We start from the raw sequence: 17,888 nt of genomic DNA, 5'->3' as shown, positions 1-17,888 counted from the left end.
TAGGACTGAATTGGTGACTCAAAAAAGTCAAGGCTGAGGCTTCTGGGGACCTGAGTCTTGCCCTTGGGCTGTGGTTATCAGTCCTGCAGCTGTGTCTGAGGGATCCTGTGTTCTCTTTGCCAACATTGTCTGACTTAGTCCTCTGCTGACTTTGACTGTGCCCCCCCCACCCGGGTCCCTACTAATAGTATATAAGCTACTGTACTTCTTAATAATTTTGCTTGGCATAAGTCACTAGCTTATGCAAGACCTCCTGGACTCAGCTATGGCTTCTGATTTCTTTATTTCTTGTTTTCTTTATTTCTCATCCCTCTCATTCCACTACATACCTTGGCACTGGGACCCTTATTTCTGCTGCTTTGGGTCAGACCCCTGTCTAGCCTATCCAGCATTTTTTCAATGCGCAATCATTTTTTTTCAGTGAAGGAAAAAGTAAACTTGGCTAGCAGTTCCAAGGTTCTCTGCTGATCATTGGAACTGATCCATCATAGAAGTGACAGAGTATTCGTGAGCCTGTTCAGTGGATTGGGACCTTTAAGGCTACCATTAGACCTCACTATGAGTTGGCTACAATATGAAGGCTTCATATCAGCTTTTGACAATAGAAGACTGGTCCAGGGAGTATAACTTCTTTATCTAGCCTGGATACTATGCAACTAGAGGGGTAAATATCAGTGTGTCCACCTAAAGTCTAGTCATTGCATATCAGTTAGGAAGTTGTACCATAAAGACTATTACTCCTTGCATTGAACCACCCAGAAAAAGATGTCTATACTACTGTTGCCCATTGAGAAAGGGAGTTCCTTGGATAATAAACTTGACACAAAATTCTATTTTGAGCTATTGTATTGTAGTTTTAATGATTTTCCTGCTTCCACAAAGATTAAAACAATATTTTTAACTTCATATAAAGTAGTTTTAATTTCTTTTGGCTAGAGTAGGCTCTCAAGAAGCTCTTGAGCTTAAAGCAAGGTGAAGATCCAGACAAGCCAACTATTTGTTATCAACCTATGTAAGATGCCACAAAGGAAAATACTAGAATAAATTCAAAACATTGTGCCATTTGATTAATAATTACTTCATTTAACACATGGTGAAATGTGGATTCCTATTGCTCCATTTAAAACTGTCAGTGTAGGACTATGTGAAGCATGATTCTAATTAATCTTAACAATAAAATCTTGGAGTCAGATATTGGGTAAAAGCTGAAAGATCAGAGAAGCAGAGCTGCCAGCCACCAGTGACTTCTTACCTCTACGAAATCTCAGTCTGAATGATGGGGGGCGGGGTCCGCAATTCTGTCTCTACAAATCCTCAGACTAAAGGGCAGGTCTGAGATCCTGTCTCCACCCACCTTATATTCCTGTTTCCTCCTCCCTAGTGCTGGGATTAAAGGTGCGAGCCATCCATGTGCTGAGGTCAAAGACTTGAGCCTCCCATGTGCTGGGTGGATCAAAGGCATGATCCTCTCAAGTGTTGGGATTAAAGGCATGCACCACCACCACCACCACCACCACCACCACCACCACCACCACCACCACCACCACCCAGCTCTGTTTCTCTTTTAGACTATTTCAATCTCATGTAGCCCAGGGTGGCCTTGAACTCCTGACCTTTCTGCATCTTCCTCCCAAGTTCTGGGATTAAAAGTGTGTGCCACCACTGCCTGGCCTCTATGGTTAACTAGTGGCTAGCTCTGCCCTCGGATCTCCAGGTAAGCTTTATTTGTCAGAACACAAACAATCATACAATAACTATGTATTACACTCCCTATAAGCAACAGCTCCAACAAACCACTTTTGAGTACTACAGATGGACATGATTCTGCCAAGTTGATGAGTTCTGAAACACAAACCTAGATACCTGTCCACAGATGCAAGCCTGAAGTTGGCATACTGCATCATAGGAAAATCTGAAATTATAATTTATGGTGATGTGCTCTTCATGAGAAGGAGTGATTTATTCATTGTCTAAGCTTGGAGATCTTGCTGTATTTGCCAGGAATTTGAAAAATCCAAAGGGAGTATTAAAGGATGTAGCTAGTTTTCCTGACTTCCCCACACTCAGGACAAATCTTTGTCACCCACCAGTCCCATAGCCACTCAGACCCAACCAAGTAAACACAGAGACTTATATTGCTTTATAAACTGTATGGCCATGGCAGGCTTCTTGCTAACTGTTCTTATAGCTTAAATTAACCCATTTCTATAAATCTGTGCTTTGCCATGTGGCTTGTGGCTTACTGGGCATCTTCACATGCGGCTTGTCCTGGCGGTGGCTGGCAGTGACTCTCTGCCTCAGCCTTCCGCTTCCCAGAATTCTCCTCTCTCCTTGTCCCACCTACTTCCTGCCTGGCCACTGGCCAATCAGTGTTTTATTTATTGATCAATCAGAGCAACCCCACAGCAAAAGGACAATAATATTGGGAGGTAGAGGCAGGCAGATCACTATGAGTTTGAGGCCAGCCTGGTCTACAGAGCAAGTTCCAGGACAGCCAAGTCTACACAGAGAAACGCTGTCTCAAACCCCTTCCCTTGCCATAAAAGGACAATAACAAACATATGAGAAATGCTCAATTGGAGTTTAACTGATGACATTTTGGAAATTCATCTAGGCTGTCCCACATTTATGTGGCAGAGTTGCTTCTGTTGTGGTTTCACTTAGCAATGCCTCTGGCCTATGCTATGTCTCCATCACTGACTCCATTATTGACTTCCTCAGTTAAGAGAGTCAAGTGTTGTCAGAGATTGAAAGCTCTGGGAATTTCCCCTAAGGTAATTATTTGTTGTAGGCAAAATGATGTGTGTGTAGATTTTTTCATATCAGCATTGCTCATAACCCCCAAAACTCAAACAACAAAGCTGTCCTATAAAAAGAACTTTGTTGGGTAAGTTTGGATACATCATGTACAGCTAAAATCTCGTTTCTTCTAACACCTAGTTTCTTCAAGATCTGTTCAGTTCAAGTTCTGTGTTTAGTAGATATGCCCATGATTGTAAATTTCTTACCACTGCAGTCTCTGACCTTGTTCCTAATACTTAATGGCTGTCCATTGGGTATTATGTGCACTGTCTTGTACCAATTTCTTCCCTCTACTCCCTAGTTGGAATGGTTTCTTTCCTGTCTACTTTTTGCATCAGCTTCCTAAGGGATGGAAACTAGCAGTTATTTAGACAAACTCTTTCCCATACCAGAGTACTGGTTAAAAGCAAGTTCAAAATCTCACCTACACAAGACATTCTCTCATTGTAATTAACAAATTTAGTTAGAAGTAAGATGATGGAGAAATGTAGTCACTGGGTCATGTGGAAATATATTCCCGTGATCTTAGCACCCAGGTAGCCAAAGAGGGAAGATCTTGAATTCAAGACCAACTTGAACTACAGAATGAGACCTTGTCTCAACAATGTCAACACTGGGGATGTGACAGAATGATAGAGTATCTGCCTGGCATACAAAATGCCTGTGATTTGATTGTAGTGCATCACACACACACACACACACACACACACACACACACACACACACACGTCTGTATATAAACAAAAGAAAACTAAAACCACAATTTTAATAATCAGGCAAAATGGATTGTATAGCAAAAGCATTCATATGGATGCAAGAAAGACTTCATAGTGACACATCATAACATGGTTGTCTGTTGAGCATGAGACGTCACATTTACAGTACATACTGACATATACAGCAACTCTCCAGCTCACAGTCAGGTACATCAGGGACACAACCGTGGTTAAATCGCATGTTCTTCTGCCTTGGTGTTTGTTTCTTCTGTTTACAATTCTTATTCTTCTTTCATGAGGCCAAGCCAGATTTCCTCAAAGTTTTCTTTGGGGTCCATTGTTTGACTTTTGCACCCCTGCTCTTGTTAAGAGCTGCTTGGAGTTGACCATCTTTGTGCCTTTAACTGTTTTGATTACAATGATGCAAACACATTCCTAAGTAGACATATTTTTAGGTAGGGAGGAGTGTCTTAGAGATCTCCTTTTCCAGAAATAATTTTGAATGTCAATGTCATGTATTTTAGAGATGAAGATCTATTTGGGCAAATGTGTGTGATTCATCGTCTCTTTGTTAAAGTTCCCTTTTCCCCCAGGTTTGGTTCTCCAGGCTTCTTAAATGCAGTTTAGTCAAATTCAGCTTGGATTGTGTATAGATTATATGGTACATTTTTAGAAAAGAATAATAAAATAATTTTTTTCTCTTTTTCTTGTGGTGAGCTGTTACATTCTCCTGTCTTCCATAGCATTATTATTGGAAACTGCTTTTCTAAATGATCTAGAGATAGGCAAGTACAGACAAGTTTTAACTTCAGCATGTCAAGACTTTTGAGGAAAGGTGGGAAAATAAAATGGAAATGCTTTTTGTTTTTGTTGAATAGGACAGAGTCAGAAAAGAAGAAGAGAAAGGAGATCATTACATTTTGTTTTCTTCAGGGATGTGGTCCCTAGGAGGCTGCCCACATTCCAGTCGATGGCCCTACACACACTCATGCTCATAGAGGCAGCATTAAATGGACTCTGTGTTTTTAAAGAACGGCACATGAAGTTGGAAGGAAAGAGTGGTTCTGGGGGGATTGAGCAGGGGTTGGAAGACAGGGAATGTGGTAGATTTGATCTAAGTACACTACATGCCTGTATAAATTGTGAAATTCTCAAACAAATGTTGTACCTTTTTCCGTTTAAGAGCCACGTGACTTTTACAAGCTTCTTCTGTAGCCCTGCAGGCTCCCCTGAGTGCTGCAATTACAGGCATGTGCCATCATGCTTGGATCACATGACTTTTTGGATGCACTTCAAGTCATTAGTAAAGTACACAGAGTATTTAGTATATTTGATTTCTTATGGAAATTATTAATATCCCTGTGGTATGCTTTTGAGTTGATGAGGAAACTAAACAAAGAAGGAATGCCTGTGTACAGAACTGAAGACAGGAGTGACCTTGGTATTTTTTTTTTAGTTGAAAATAGATTCTTCTCTCATACATTACATTCCAACCACAGTTTCCCAACCCTTCACTCTTCCCAGTCCCAACCATCTACCCTCTACTCCAGATCCACTCTCTCTCTATTTCCCTTCAGAAGATAAGGCCTCCAAGAGACAACAACCAACAAGATACAATAAAACAAGGCAAAAGCCCCCATATGGAGGCTTGACAAGCAACCCAGTAGGAGGAAAAGAGTCCCAAAAGCAGGCAAAAGAGTCAGAGACACACCCATTCCTACTGTTTGTTAGAAGTCTCATAAAAATACAAAGCTAACAAACATAACGTATATGCAGAGGGCCTGGTGTAGACCCTTGCAGGCCCCATGCTTACTGCTTCAGTCTATGTGAGTCCTGCTTAGCTGATTAAATGGGCCATGTTCTCCTGGTATTCTCCATCCCCTCTCACTCCTACAATCTTTCCTACCCTTCATCCACAGGGTTCCCCAAGCTCCTAGAGGAGGCTTCCAATGGAGTCCCTCCAATTTAGACTCTTTCTCCCCTTAATGTCTGACTGTGGGTCTCTGTACCTGCTCCCATGTGCTGCCAGAGGAAGTCTCTCTGGTGACAACTGGACAAGGCACTGATCCTACGAGTATAGCAGGACATCATTAGGAATCACTTCATTGATTTTTTTTTTTTTGCCAGTTGTGTTTGGTTCTACCCTAGGTCTCTGGACTATCCAGTCTCTGGTTGCTGGTCATCCAGGCAGTATAACGCATGGATTCCCTCTGGTGGTGTGGGCTTCAAGTTAAAGCAGTCATTGCTTAGCCACTCCCACAAGTCCTGTGCCACAGTTGCCCCAGCACATCTTGCAGGCAAGACAGATTGTAGGTTGAAGGTTTTGTGGCTGGGTTGGTGTCTAGGTCTCTCTTTGTGTATCCTGCAAAGAAATTTGAAGGTTTTTATACTTCTTCCAAATACAGAAACAGTTAGAGTTCAGCACACTTCATCTAGGACACTGAGGAAGAGGAAACATCCAACCCCCAGCTAAACATACCAATAATCAGTTTTGTGTGCAATTATGTAATGCTCAGCTCTTATGACTCAAGCTGTTGTAAACATTTTACGTTCCCAGATTCTAACTTACAATCTTTCAGGAGCTCCAAAATTGGCAGTGCTCTGCAATCTAGGATTACCATGGAAGATGGTTACTTGCATTCTGCTTTGTGTTCAGCGGTAAACAAGGTTCTCCATGATTCCCAGAGAAAAGATTCCCCTCAAACTTTTGGTTCACAGTTTAGATTTTAATTCAATGTATGAACTTTCCTCATCATGAAGTGTAATCTAATTAAGTTTTAACAATAAAAAATTGGTAGTCAGATATCAGGATAAGAAACATGGGCCATCAGAGAAGCAGAGAGCAGCCTCCAGTTGTTTCCTACCTCTATTGTTCCTCTATCTAAAAGACTGAGATCCTCTACCAGCCCCTCCTTACTACTTCCTGTCTTCTCTCTGTCTACAGTCCTCCAAACCTCTGTGGTCAGCTAGTGGCTAGCTCCACCTTCTGACTCCAAGCAAGCTTTATTTGTCAGAACACAATCAAAATATCAAACAACATTTCCCTCTTTTTGTCTAAATAAAATGGGAAGGGTTTAACTAACATAGTAAAGCTATATATAATAAGTATAAAAACTATGTATAAATATATAAGGCAAGATTATAATTACAAGGTCCAGTATATTTGTATTTAACAAAATCAGAGAAAATACTCCACTATTTACCCTATCTTGGTGAGTACAGAGTGTTGTACCTAATTCACTTTCTATCCTAACTTGTATTAGCAACCCAAACTATCTTTATTTGTCTCTCAACCTTATACACCTCTTTTGTGAGTTTCTTTTCTGAGTTTGATAACAAGGAAAACCATAACTATCTAGTCTTCAACTCCATCAGAGACCTGAGAAGGAAGTCGTATTACCTGAGTAAACAGGAAGTACAGAGCAAAAAACTTCCAAAACTATGAAATGACAGAAACAGCTGGCTGTCTGGATTGTCACCCAAGGTTCCGCTGTAATGTTGAGGCACCAGGCTTAAGATATCTGACAGACTTTTCTGTGAAGCAGGATTTTTGAAGGACTGTCCCACCTTGTCTTGGAAAATTTCAGCAGTCACTTTCTTTTGTGTCCTGCTTGTCCAATTTGGACAGCATACTGTCAGTAGTCAAGATAAGGGCAAGGTTACCTAGTGGCTAACTTTTGCCACAGAGAAAGTAAACTCCAAATGGAGTTTCTTCAATGCCCATCATCTTCTCTGAAGTAGATTGGTGCTGCCAGGAGCAGACATGTCACATTGTCATAAAAAAAGCCTTATGTTATTAAAACATATTAAATGCCATATTCTGTAGATCTCTGAAGTGTTTGAAGACCATCTATCTAAAATATATCTCTGTTTGACATTGAAAATATACCTAACCTGACTACAAATTTGATTGTAATAGGTAACTAACTACTAACCTGCATTTCTTTATTATCCTAAATATTCTATAACAATAACTTCAGGGACCAGAAATTTGCATTCCATTGTTAAATGAACTATATAAGTATAATACCTTGAACAAGAGTAGAAACATATATACAGTATAACAAAAATAACCTCAAATTTGTATCAACATACAAAAATCCATATCAATGTAAAATATTTAAGACTAGTAGTTGCTTTTTTGGTTTAAAAGTAGATTCAATAATCTATCATATTATCCTATCATTTCTACATCCACCCATTTTCTTTTCAAAACAAGATGCCTGAATCTAATCTCCTTTGTTCAGCTTTTTTTCCTGACTATTACCAATAGCAATTTGTACCCAACCCTCCTAAACAATAAGAAATTTCCACAACCCACTGGACAACAAAAAACTGTCCACCCCACCTCTTTGGAATGTAAGCATCATGTTCTTAAAATTATTTCCTGTTGTCTGGGGGTGATAGCATCTGTAGGGGACCATGAAAAAAATTGGGATAATTGTCAAGTCCTGGGAGAACTAGCTATATTATGTGTTGTCCAGTCTTTGTGTAATGGGAAAGTGCAGGCCTTATCTCAAGTCCTGGCTAGAGTAGTCTGTGAGGCTGCACCATCTCAGCTAGCCACCTTGAAATTGTCCTGAGCAGTTTGTAGTCAAAGCCAGTCTTGAGGTGGTATTTGTCAGCTTAGTGGCATTACCACAATGCAGGTGGAATTGTCATTGTGGAGTCCCATCATCCTTTTGGAGACTTCAAAGGTCACTGTTAGGCATGGACATGGTTTACTGCAGAAAACTTTAACATTTTAAATGTCATATGCAGGAAGATCTCAAAGAGGTTAAAGGACCATAATTTGTTATGTACATCCAGAGTACAAAAACTTAACTCCTAGTTACCTGATAGAGACTCAAACCTGAAATCATGTATAGGAAGCTCAATGAAGCCTTTTTCTAGAATTAGTTAGTACTATTTATGAGCATTAATATTATGATACATCATTTAAATATATATGCAAATTAATCATATAAATTTTGAGATAATATTTATACCTTAAGAAAAAGGTTTAAAGAGTCAAAATAAAAAATTTTATGATATTATGATATTATGTGGCAATGGAATATTCCCTAATTTTGGTTTTTCTTTTGTCCCATATCAGGTGGCTCTTCTGTCATGAGGCAGAGATATTGGATTTTCCTTTAACAAAGCATGCTTTGGTTTAGAGAAGGAGAGGGCCATGCTCCAACTCCAAAGCCAGCTTTACTTTTAATTGAACTGGGACTACAAAAAGACCATTTGTATTATATGTCAGAAAAGAACAACAGAAACAAACATTTGGGAAGATTTATGAAATTTTATCCTAAGGATTGTCTTGTCTGTCTGTCTCTTGTTGATCTGCATCCATCGGTCCAATGTCAGCCTTTGCTACACCTTCTGCATGCTCCAGAAGGCAGGGGCCTTCTGTTTTGATTATTCCTAGAAAAAAACATTGTTTCTAGGAAAGCCCTGCCTACAAACTTTCTTAGGTGTGACCTTGTTTACCACAATTAAAACATCTGACGTTTTGATTTTTCTTCAAGTCTTTGGAAATCACATCTCCTATCAAATTATCATCATGGTTATGAGATTCAATATTGATTGTATCTGGTATTCATTCCTCTGTGGGTATTGATCTTGCCATAAAAAGCCCACTTACCTTTTTGCATTGTGAATTAGCATTTTTCAAAAGTAAAAGATTCATTTAGTATTTGTCTTGATTCTGGGTTTGGTATCCATCTATTTACAGCTGAAGTCAATCTTTGTAAAAAATAAATCAGTGAAGGTTTCTTTTGGGCCCTGTATAACTTTAGAAAAATGACTTAGTTTTCTTTCTGACTTCCTCAACTCTGTCCCAAGCATTCAAAGCTGCTGCACAGCATAGAGCCAAGGTGTGGCCATCATATACAGACTGTCTTTGTACATCAACATACTCACCCTCTCCAAGAAAACAGTCCTGGGAAATTTCAATACCTCTAGCTGTACTTCATTGTTCAATGGTTCCAGCCTTATCTCTCCACCAGGTCCTCCACTGTAATAGAGGATTAGGTTCCAATACTGCTGTAACCAAGTCTTCCCAGTCTTGTGGGATAATTCTGTTACTAATTGAGCATGAATTTAACATCATCTGCATCAAAAAATGTGAATGCATGCCATATGAGACTATCATTTCCTTAAATCTCCTCAAATCTAACATTTCCACAGGAATCCATAGCCTTGGACACACCTTTCATTTGGCGGTTGTTCCTGTACAGCAACTGGATAAATTAAGTTTTTTTTTTTGATAACTTTGGGCTGTTCGTGTCTAATTTTGTAATGTAATTGGTTCTCCTTTAAATTCTTCTGTCTTTGTCTAGGTGTCTTTATCATCTGTTTTGATGAGTTTTCCTAAGGCTTGTAACTTATCAGTCAAAATTACATTATTTTCTTTAGGAATCTTTCCTAAGGCCTGTGTCTGTATCTGGGCACTGATATCAACCAAACTTTTAAAGGATAAAACAAGAATTATCAAACCAATAATGATTATAATTGACATTATGTAAATCCCAGCTAAGTTAATTATCCCCTCATTTAATTGTTCCACTTTCAAATCACCCATTGAGGAATCATACAGAGACCTAACTCCTTCCATCACAATATTGTTTCCCATTTTTAATGTGGGAAAAAACACTTTTTCCTCCTTTTTAAACTCATTCCCTCTTTTAAGAATTCCAAGTTGTTAAGAGTCGCCAAATCTGCTGATGATAACAATGAAATGTAAGGCTGACTGTCACTGCATAGCACATCTGGGTGGAGAACACAGGTGGTACACAGCCTGGCTGAGGACAGCTGCTGTTAGCAGCGTGAGGAGGGAGTCCAGGGAAAGACCACAATCCACGGAGAAAAGGAGCCAAAGAGCCAGCCATCTGAAAGGCATTCAGAGGAGAATGTGGAAAAGCAGCAGGTGTGACAGACAGGAAGTGAGCATAGAGCTGCCTGAAGGCAGAGCTGGCCAGTGATGAGGAGCTAACTTCAGTGGTGTTTGGAGCCCACACACCCGTGGAGTTTGGGGCTTGTGGATTCTACTGTAGATAGGCTGCAAGAGGAAAATCCCAGACTTGCTCGGAGGGCTTGAGCCAGAAATGGAAAAGCCAGCTATGGTGGGTGCAGTTCCTGCATGCAGCTCTGGTGGCTGCTGGTGGCTGCAAAACCACAGGAAAGCAGCTATCTCATGAATTCATGCCCCAAAAGTTGGATGCCACATGAAGTGTTAATCTAATTAACCTTTAACAATAAAAAATCAGGAGTCAAATATTGGGTTAAGAACCTAAAAGATCAGAGAAGCAGGGAGAGTCCAGTCAGTTGCTGAGCAAGCGGGACATGTAGAAAATGAAGTAACAAGCCATGGGTCATGTGGCAAAGCATAAATAGAAATATGGGTTCATTTAAATGTAAGAGTTAGCTACTACAAGCCTGAGCTAGTGGCCAAGCATTTATAAATAATATTAAGTCTCTGTGTGGTAATTTTTTTTTTTTTTTGGTTTTTCGAGGCAGGGTTTCTCTGTGTAGCTTTGCGCCTTTCCTGGAACTCACTTGGTAGCCCAGGCTGGCCTCAAACTCACAGAGATCCGCCTGGCTCTGCCTCCCGAGTGCTGGGATTAAAGGCGTGCGCCGCCGCCGCCGCCGCCGCCGCCGCCGCCGCCGCCGCCGCCGCCGCCACGCCACCACCACCCGGCCTCTGTGTGGTAATTTAGAAGCAGCTACTGGGACAGGGAGTGGGTAGTAAGGACAGGAAAACTTCTGACTACATCATCATACATAATATTTCTTTAACTTATTTTAGTGTGTGTGTGTGTGTGTGTGTGTGTGTGTGTGTGTGTGTGTGTACTGAATCCCCTGGAGCTGGAGTTAGAAGTGGTTGTGAATGGCTGCAAGTGGTGCTGGGGACTGACCTTGGTTCTCTACAAGAGCAGTTAACTTTTCTTTACTCAAATGTTGCATTTTTAAAAATCAAGGAATAAATATTCCTGCTTCTGTTGAGATTGCTCCAATTTTTAAAAATTGAGGAATTCAAGTTTGAGATGAATTAGGTAAAACATTCTCTCTAGGCCCTTACAGTGGAATACTTAATTCTTAGCTGGTGGCAGCTGTATTGGGAGGAGGTGAGTTTGCTGGGTGAGGGTGTTTAATAACCAACCCCTATATCTTACCCCATCTTTTCTTCCTCTTCTTTCAAGATGTGTGGAGGTGAGGAGAACCAGCCACATGCTCCCGCCGCTGTGTCCTCCCACCACAATGTACTGCATCTATCCACAAGCTAAAGTAAAATCCTTCCTTCCTTAAGTTGCCTCTTGTAAAGTTTTTGCCACAGCAATATGAAAAGTAAATAACACACAGTTTGTCCTTCACTTTGTGAAAGAAAATCTCAACAAGATGTGTCGGTCTCTCTGTTGGTTAGTGAGATCTCAGAAACTGCCTGATTCTGTGAAGCATCCCAGTCTCTGGGATGAAGGGGCTAGTTTTGGGCTGTAGCTCCACTTATTTAGTAACTCATTATGTGTCCATTGTTTCATTTAAAAAAATCTTTTCAACATTTCCTGGAGCAACCTATTTGGGGAACTGTTATGATGATAAGAAAAGAGTTTGTGATATTTTTAAAATTTCTCCAAATTAAAAAGTAAATGAAGATTTAGAAAGTGCTAGAAACTTCCTTAAAATCGTGCTAAACATATCTTCTTTAGGGAAGCAAAGTTAATCTGAATGAAGAGTACCATAAGAAATCAGACTTCCTTTTAATCTGTCCATTCGCTTTCCCTTCCTGCCCTCCATATCTCATCAGAAACAATTAGAACTAGGTAGTGGCAGTCCAGGGAAAGTAGCAGGGACAGGTAGGGGTGTAATTTGAAGAAATCAGTAGACCATCTAAAGATGGAAACTTTTAAAATGGAATTCTATTTTCTCTGAGCTGGGCCATGCCTTGATTCTAATTATTCCTCCACATACTTTATCTTGGGTACCGTGGCCCACAATCATGATTTCATTTCTCTGGGAAACCTGTCTGATACACTCCCTTAAAGAGAATTTGACTCAGTTGGAAATCACCTCCTTTGTGGGCGTCACTAACTACTACTGCTTTTCCTCTCCGGTACTAGACCAAAGAGCCAGGAAGCAGGGTCAACATTTTGAAACTCATATACTTTCTCAGAAGTCAGACTAAGAAAAAAAAAAACCCTCATTTTTCTTTGTCATTGACACTACCTAGCCAACATAATATTATTTTTATAATTGTTGCTTTTGTTATTTACATATACTCCTAACACTTGTGTTCCCTCTATAACAACATCTGGGTTAGCTGTTAGGACAGTGTAATATATCACAGGACAGCCCTCCAATTAGAGCCAATGCATGTACAGTACTTGGCACTGTTAGATGATGAGTAGTAGACACAGTATACAGGCGTTATTGGTGATCATTATGATCCTATTCAACACAATTACTGTATAATTATAATTAAATGACTGAAGGACACACCCAACCTACAAAACTTTCATGGGAGCTCCTCTTTGGCCATCCATGGCTGCAGCAATGTTTTCCAACTTGTCATTTTAAGAGTGGTGCACTCTCCTTAAAACCATACTTATTTACTATGAAACCACTTTTCTTTTTTCATGAGGAGAAATGGCTTACTTAAGAAAATCCCTGTTGTTGCCAAGAGAAGAAAATTTCCCCAGGTACTATGAGCCTCTTGATACATCACTGTGCTTTTCCTGTCTTCCTAGTCTATTTTCTGTTGATAGAGAAGAATGCATGAGTGAGTCTAGGTACTTTGCAAAGGGGTTTATTTAATTCACAGTTTTGGGAACTGGTAATTATAAATCAGTGATCTGCATCTCTATCTATTCAGTTCTGGCAAGGGCTCCACGAGGTGTGTCATCACCAGTAAGGGAGTACTTGTGAGAGATCAAGTGGTGAGACTGGGATGAGGCCAGCTTGCTTTTCAAAACAACCCACTTCCGTGGGAATTCAACCTTTCTGTGGGTGGCACACTGAATGACCTAATTATCTTCTACCATGCCCCAACTCATAAGGAGTCTCTGCCTCAACAGCCTCTGGCACGCTGACTTTGAAGGGACACTTATACTATAGCCAAACCATAGCACCATCAAAAGGGGAAAGGCATTATGGTGTGTTGATATTATTAGGTATATTTCTCAAATTGTTTGGGAATACTTTATCAAAAGTCAGCTGCTGTGGAGATTCAGTTCCTATTCAAATTACTGGAAATCTGTTTAAAATTCCAGATGTCATGCATACTGGTTCTAACAGAAATTGACTTGGAGGTATCACAGGGTGATTGATTAGTTAAGTAGGGTGGGTGAGAAGGGAGAGTGAAGGATTCTATTTGGTTTTACAATCAATCAATATTTATATGCACAGTAAAGAAAACTGATGACAATCTATAACTTAGCCTCAGTTGTCATCAACAGAAACCACAATACCAATCTGAAATTTTCAGGAAAATATCAATTTTCAATCATAATTTTATACTCATAGGTTTTACCACATAGTTTCCTGCATAGCCACTCCTCCATTCAACAAGACTTTAAAGACTTAACTATTTTTGTGCTTTTCCAAATAATACCAAAGCTGAATTGGTCTCAGTCCCTCCAGGGTTCTGGTCATTTGGGGCTGGGACTGAGGGGACTGTGGCTTAGGGTTTGAAGATTTGTCTATTAGAAGTGTCTTAAGTAATTACTGGTTAGCCTGGGAGGTTCTTGAGGAGCATGAACAAGATATTGATTCATACTACAAATGGTTCACAAATTGGTTCATAAATCAATAAGTCCTCAGTTTGGGTGTGACTATATTTATGAACTGAGATACCATCTATGCATGAGTCCCGTGAGTCCCTGCTGGTAAAGTACCCATTCTCAATGGTTGATAAGACATTACATCCTCACTCTGGTATCTAATTTGTGAAATACCTAATCTCTCCCACTCTTTCCACTGTAGTGGCTGGGGAGTCAGAATCTCCCCCTTTGCTGAGTAGATCCCTCTCTTTATCTAAGATATAGGGACTGTTCAAACTCATCAATAAAGGCAGCTCTTTAGACCATGGGCTCTATACTTGTGCATCTGTGGGTGCAAACAGCATTTAGCCAAATATTATTACAAAATTGTGGTGCCCATACAAACATGTGCTGGTCTTATTTTCTTGACTCTAGAAGACAAAATGTGGCAGCATGGGTCATAATGGAACCATTCTTCTTCTTTTGGTAGCAATCTATTTCTAAGGGAAGCTTACTGGGGTCTCATGAGAACTATATTAATCCTCACAATATGGTATAGCAACTGTTTTATAGATTTACATTGTATTGGCTACCACAGCTAATCTAAGTATAAGTTAAAGAACTGAGAAGATTTTAATAAGTTAGATGCAAATAATGTATTATTTGGGCATCTATGAGTAGATATGGGGTTCCAAGGACCAACATCTTATGGAAACTAAAGGATGAATGTATTTCGGGATACAGTGATAACTGATCTATAAACTTTCTACCCCAGAGGAAACCTTTTTTTTTTGTGTGTGTGAGAGGCAAAACAAATAAATAACTTTGCATATGACATTCATGATAAATTCCTTGTATAGCATTTCCAGTAGTAATCTTTATCATTAATAAATTGTTGAATTTTACAAAATGTTTATTTTTGAATCTATCAAGATAATGACATGGTTTTGATTTTTTATCCTGATAGAAGGTATATCTTATCAATTTTCATTAATTATCTCCAGTTACTTATTATTGCTATGACCAAAATACTTAACTGAATAGCTTAAAGAAGATAATATTTATTTTAGCTGATAGTTTCAGTGGAGTCAGGTAGTGGCTTCCAGTCTCTGTTTCTGGCCATAATGAGACAGAACATCACAGTGACTGAGGACCTTCTTTACCTCACCTTGTCTGGGATGCCGTGGGTGGGACAGGAAGGAGTCAGGAACAAGAAGATCCCTATGGTATATTTCCTTCAGCTCCTAAAGTTTCCAGAGGTTTCCAAGACAGAGCCATCACCTGATGATCATGTGTCCAACACATGATTCTGTGAGAGGCATTTCATATTCAAACCACAGCACTGCACCCTTGGCCTTCACAGGTTCAGGAGCATCCATAATGCAGAATGCATTTAGTCCATCTCCAGACTCTCCAAGTCCTTACCGGTACTAATATTCTTTAAAAATTCGGAGTTCAGCCTCTTCTAAGACCCAAAGCCACTCTGAGCTGTGATTGTGCAAATACAGCACAGAATAAACATTCTCATTCTGAAAGAAAATTCCAGAATAACAAGGCGTGATGGGACTGAAGAAAGACAAAACAGAGGGGAAGATTTTAAATCCTGTAGTTCCACATCTGGCATCTAATGTATCTCATGGGATGTAAATGTCAGACATAGAAAGATGAATATTGCATCTCATTCACACATGCATAGTAAAAATAGAGAGTAGAACAGTGTTTGCCCTGTTTGCAATGAACCAGGACAAGGAAGAAATGAGGTGATAACTAATCAACATTTTAGCTGTGCAAGATGACTAAATTTTATAGATGAAATATACAAGGTAGCCACATTAACATTCTCTCTTAAATGTGCTTAGTAGATAGTTCTCATGAGTACTTACCACAAAAATGTTATAAACAAGGTAATACATATGCAAACTAGTTTGATTGTGGCAATTCAGGTTTTGTATGTCAAATATTAATTTGCACACCTTAAATATAGACAGTTTTAGTTTGCTATTTATACTTCAATAAAGCTAAATCAAGTTGGTCTTGTGCAATGTTAAGTGAGGGGATTTCCTTTATGAGGGAGTAGAGCTACTAGACTGACCTCATAAAGGCTTCCAGTTTCTGGTGCTGACTTGCCTTGGCTTGGCTCAGGTTTACTAATTTGAATTATGCACTGTGACTGAACTGGCTGCTAGTTTAGCTCTGCCCTTCTCATTTCTTATCACACAGCATCATTGACTTCCATGGTATTGTTTCTGAGAACCTGGAAGAAGCAAGGACATGCTGACATTTTTGCATTGATTAAATCACATTTGGGTGAGTAATCTAATACTTTGCTTACATCGTGATAGTGGCCATTTGTAGGCTATAGTATGTAAATTTTTTAATTTCTAATTTTCCTAGTACATTGGCTCTTACTGTGTATTGTTCAATAAGAGAAGTTTTGAACTGGCTAGTTTGTAGAGTGCTTGAAAAGATCAATAGTTTGTGTTTCACAATTCAGAGGCAAATGGATGCTGACAAAATTTCAGAACATATGTTGCCTTCTCTTCTTTAGGTTGTTACAGCACTAATGAAAACAGAAAACTCAGATGTTTGCTCTTCTTTAAGACAATGATTTATCCTTATTTTCCCACATGGTCCAAACTGTTTAAACCAGTCTCCTTCAGATTCAGTGTGCTACCTTGTTAGAAACCTAAGGTGCTGGAGTCAGTGGTGGACCAATCTGATGATTACAGAATGGAAACATTCCAACCTTACATGTAGATGTCCATCTGTATTATAAAGAGGAATATGTTTCTTAAAACAGCATGCTTTTTGATCAGCTGTGATAGTTTTAACTACAGATTTTTAATTTTGTGCCCCAAGAAGAGATCATGGGAAACATGCCTATAATATTTCCTCAACAAGATATGGTTTTATGTTAATTACGTAACTCAGTGAAGATGAATTGCTTTTCTCTGTGTGGAAGAAGTGATCTAAAATAATAAGTAATAGTGGAAAATCTGTGGATGTTTAGTCCTCACTAATGGCAGCTGTTCAATCAGTGGCTTAAGAGAAGGAGAGAAGGAAAAACCAATTTTTTATCTCATAAACTTTCATGTCTTCATCATGGCTGGCTTATTAAACAAACACTATAGTTGATCTGAATAAAGGCTGATTGACATTCATTGGATGAAACATCTTGTTCACTTGATTACTGAGGCTTCCTTTCCAGTAGCAAACCTTGGCAAAGCATGCTAATTATACGTGATTATGATTAGAATTCTTGTCCATGTTGTCAAATACAGCCATACATTTCCTGGACCAACTATCACCTTAGTCTAACTCAATTCATTTCACATTTTAAGTAACAAGCTGGTCTATATGATAGTTTTCATAAATCAGTGCAAGTCTTCATGGTTGCTTAGTGTCTGTATCAGAGATTCAATTACTCTAAGTAAAATTGCTTTAAATTCCATTTTATTATTTGAACATGAATCAGTTTAATCTGAGGACACACAAGTATCTGTCAAACACATAAAGTAGTTGAGGTGATAACAGAGTTTGTGGTCATATGTGTTTGCTGCCATCCCCTGTAGTATCTACTCACTAAGTCCTGGAAGCCCATTGTGGACAACTCAGACTCATGAGGACA

General features: G+C 39.3%; 1 protein-coding gene across 2 annotated transcripts in view; it reads left to right on the top strand.

Annotated features, from left to right (window-relative positions):
- The first annotated feature begins 16,403 nt into the window (after window positions 1-16,403).
- Window positions 16,404-17,888, top strand: part of LOC114707452 (selection and upkeep of intraepithelial T-cells protein 10-like) — a 56,653-nt gene continuing 55,168 nt past the window's right edge. For both annotated transcript variants that reach the window (XM_037202828.1, XM_028890185.2), the window contains exon 1: window positions 16,404-16,567. In XM_037202828.1, coding sequence (XP_037058723.1) covers window positions 16,495-16,567 — 73 coding nt within the window. In that variant the 5' untranslated portion in view covers window positions 16,404-16,494. The remainder of the gene's footprint in view (window positions 16,568-17,888) is intronic.

Source organism: Peromyscus leucopus, chromosome 2 (assembly GCF_004664715.2).
Source record: "Peromyscus leucopus breed LL Stock chromosome 2, UCI_PerLeu_2.1, whole genome shotgun sequence".
Taxonomy (NCBI): Eukaryota; Metazoa; Chordata; class Mammalia; order Rodentia; family Cricetidae; genus Peromyscus; species Peromyscus leucopus.
Note: the sequence above shows the minus strand (reverse complement) of the source record. Positions and strands in the feature narration are given on the sequence as shown.